This window comes from Nicotiana attenuata, unplaced genomic scaffold (assembly GCF_001879085.1).
Source record: "Nicotiana attenuata strain UT unplaced genomic scaffold, NIATTr2, whole genome shotgun sequence".
NCBI classification, from domain to species: Eukaryota; Viridiplantae; Streptophyta; class Magnoliopsida; order Solanales; family Solanaceae; genus Nicotiana; species Nicotiana attenuata.
Window position 1 is genome coordinate 158 of NW_017694428.1, and position 3,776 is coordinate 3,933.

The 3,776-nt window shown below is 34.4% G+C and overlaps 1 protein-coding gene across 1 annotated transcript; it reads right to left on the reverse strand.

Annotated features, from left to right (window-relative positions):
- Positions 1 to 2,203: 2,203 nt before the first annotated feature.
- On the reverse strand, positions 2,204 to 3,089 carry LOC109222616. Its single transcript, XM_019386949.1, has 2 exons — positions 2,823 to 3,089; positions 2,204 to 2,656 (listed from the first exon to the last, which is right to left on the reverse strand). The coding sequence occupies exons 1-2, from the start codon at positions 3,087 to 3,089 to the stop codon at positions 2,204 to 2,206; spliced, it is 720 nt and encodes a 239-aa protein (XP_019242494.1).
- Between the last annotated feature and the right edge of the window lie 687 nt (positions 3,090 to 3,776).

A 3,776-nucleotide genomic window follows, 5' to 3' on the forward strand; every position in this document is an offset into this window, starting at 1 on the left:
TGCCAAGTGCTGAAGTTTTATACTATTGAATCCAACAAAAAACTTCAGCTGCCAAGTGCTGAAGTTTTTGAAAATATACTAAAAAACTTCAGCACATTGGGCCGAAGTTTTTCGAAAAAGCTTTAGGACAAATACTATTGAATCCAACAAAAAACTTCAGCTGCCAAGTGCTGAAGTTTTTGAAAATATACTAAAAAACTTCAGCATATTGGGCCGAAGTTTTTCCAAAAAGCTTTAGGACAAAAACTATTGAATCCAACAAAAAACTTCAGCTACCAAGTGCTGAAGTTTTTGAAAATATACTAAAAAACTTCAGCCTATTGGGCCGAAGTTTTTCGAAAAACCTTAAGGACAAAAACTATTGAATCCAACAAAAAACTTCAGCTGTCAAGTGCTGAAGTTTTTGAAAATATACTAAACAACTTCAGCACATTGGGCCGAAGTTTTTCCAAAAAGCTTTAGGACAAAAACTATTGAATCCAACAAAAAACTTCAGCTGCCAAGTGCTGAAGTTTTTGAAAATATACTAAAAAACTTCAGCACATTGGGCCGAAGTTTTTCGAAAAAGCTTTAGGACAAATACTATTGAATCCAACAAAAAACTTCAGCTGCCAAGTGCTGAAGTTTTTGAAAATATACTAAAACACTTCAGCCTATTGGGCCGAAGTTTTTCGAAAAACCTTTAGGACAAAAACTTTAGCATATTTTGATATTTTTTTAAGTTGATACTTATCTTTTTTGCATTTACTGTCTACTTTTTGTCTTTTGTCAACTACTTCATCTTTCATTTAAATTTGTTTCACTATATAGTAAAATTTATTTTTCAGGCTGAAGTTATTTTTTTACTATATAAAAACTGTGGGTTTTACAAGGGCTGGAGTTACATTTCTTTTTGAATTTACTACATACTTGTTTTTACCACCTACTAATCTTGTCTCATTCAATTTCTCTGAACGTAAAACAGTCAAAATGCTTAAAAGTTACTTTTACATTTATAGATATTAAATTGATTAGGTGAACTCTTTGTCTATATTAACAATCTCTTCACTTGAAAATTTCATAGTCATTCATAGACTTCTATCATATTCCTTAGTCTTTCAGCATTTGTTAAAGAAAAAATGTCTGGTGCAAGCGGAAGTGGTAAGCCTAATATGGATGAAATTATGAAGAAGTGGGAGAGTTTGAAGTGTGAATGGTACAATAACAAACCGATGGCTAATCTTAGTCTTTTGTGGAATGAAATAAAGGCTGATTGGGAGAGAATCAGACTAAAGCTCTGTGCAAATGAATCATTCCAGAACAGGCTTAACCTGGAACGTAGTTGTGGAGATTATTCAACCTCGTTCGACAAGGTTGTGCAGCAGTTTGATAGTTTTAAGTTTTCCAGCTTGACCGACTATTCCAAGCTGCAAAACAAGCTGAAGATTCTTCTTCCTCTTATGGACAGAGTAATCGTCGAACAAAGTTAGCTACGTGATGAATTCGACAAGTTGAAGATTGATCTTCTTGGATTGAGTGGTCTTTTGCCCGACTACCCTATAGTTATCTCCGACAGTGATGATGATGAGATATTTAGAGAAATTGAGAAGTACTGTGATGATGATGATGATGATGATGACGACGATCATGACGATGATGAGGGTGATGATGATAATGGTGGTGATTGTTAGTGTTTTTTTTGTTAACTTCAGCCTATAGAGCTGAAGTTTTTTTAGCTTCATTTTGTATAACTTCAGCCGAGAGAGCTGAAGTTTTGAAATATGTGTGTTGTTTTTACCTCTTTTTATATCAATATAATTGTGACCCTCTTTGTTCTTAGCTTTCTATTGCATTATACTTGTTATTTGTTGGTATTTGATTTATACTTCTTAGTTGCTTAGAGATGCTACAACTTTTGTTTGTACATGCTTTTCTTTTTGTGTGTTGTATGCATATGTGTGTCTGTGTGAGTTTTTGTAGGTGTGTGTGTTTTTGATTAAGAATATGTATTTAACATACTGTAACCTGAAGTTTTTTCTCGCAGAAGTCATTGCGTACGTTTTTAAAATGCAACCAAACCTGTAAGCCTGCGCAACAAAAATGAGTGATTTGTATTTTAGCAGTAATATAAAATTGTGCAAGAGCTTATTTTTTTTATTCCTATGAAAAAAATCACATTTGAATTATGTCATACAATAAAGAAAGTCTAAATTCAGACGAAGGATTATTGAAGCTTGGAGTATTTTTCAGTGTGTTTCTTGGAATATGGATGAGGTGCTGGAGAAGACAAGCAAGTTGTTCTGTTATGCCCCACTTGTCTACATCGACTGCATTTGGTAGACTTGAATGGTATTGATGATTCAGTCGCAGGTATATGCCTCTTCTTTTGTCTTCTTCCTTGTAAAATCTCTACATCGGGAGGTTTTGTGATTTCAGATTGTACATTTTCTGGTATTTTCCATGATTGTTGATCTCCCACGGTATTTACACGCCCTTCATATGTTTTCAACCATGTTTCCCTTGAATACCAATTTGAGCAGTAATCAGATTTCTGCAAATATCTCTTATTAATAGCAGTAATTACATGTGGACAGGGCAATTCATCAAGTTGGAATTCCAGGCAGTCACAAGTTCTCTTCTTTAAGTCCACAATGAATTCGATTCCTTCACTATTTATCTAAACAACATTGAGTCAAGGTTGAACACCTAACAAGGAATAAAAAATTAAAACAAATTATATTAGTGTATTTTTCCTTCAAAACGAAAAAGTATGAAATTTTTTAAATGTAAGCAGTAAATCACTGCAACGGATCTAAAAAGCTGAAGTTAACAAATATACTCACAAACATTTTGCAAGCCAAGTCCATCTTCTTAGTCATCTCTTCTTCTGCCCATATTGATACTCTGTGAAAAGTTTTATTTGCCTTTTTTCTCCGTTCATAAAACCACTCTCCCAGCTTTCCTTGGATGAAATCTAACATTCTTAAAATAGGCATTTCTCTCCCTTTTAGTAAAACAGAATTCATTGATTCTACCATGTTTGTTGTTTGCATATCATAACGTCGCCGTGGGAACCACGATCGAGCCCATCTCTCAGGAGGCTCTTCCATTATGTAATTGTATGTTTTCTTGTCAATACTTTTGAGTTGGGACATTAACTGATTAAAATCTTCACGTTTGTATGATCTTGCAGCACTTTGAAAAAGATTTATTACCATGGCCTTTGCATGTCTTTGCTTTAAATTTTTCTCAAAGTGATATAGGCAGATACCATGGTGAGCTTCAGGAAAACTCTTCCAATACCATTTGCGATCGATTGGTTTCTATCTGACAAGAAAACCAGTTCACGACGAACTTGAATTGCTTTTCTCATTTCCCCAAAGAACCAAATGTATGCCTCATTGTTTTCTGAATCTGCTACACCAAAACATAAAGGAAAGATTTGATTGTTTGCATCCTTTGATACAGCAACAAATAGAACACCACGATAATTTGACTTCAAAAACGTTGCATCTACTGCAATAACAGGTCTACAGTAGGACCAACCAGCTAGTGATGCCGCAGGAGCAAAGAACAAGTAAGCAAATCTGTACATTGAAACACAGAAAAACAAATTATAAGGTTTGAAGTTTTTCAAATAGTAACATTTGAAACTTCAGGCTGATTGTTAGTATTGTTTTCCTTACCTATTGTGCGCATCTCTTTTTATGCTTGTGTACGTTCCTGGGTTTTTGGCCACCATCATGTGTAGGTATGAAGGAAGAATCTGGTAGTTCTCTTCAGGTGTTCCCCTTATG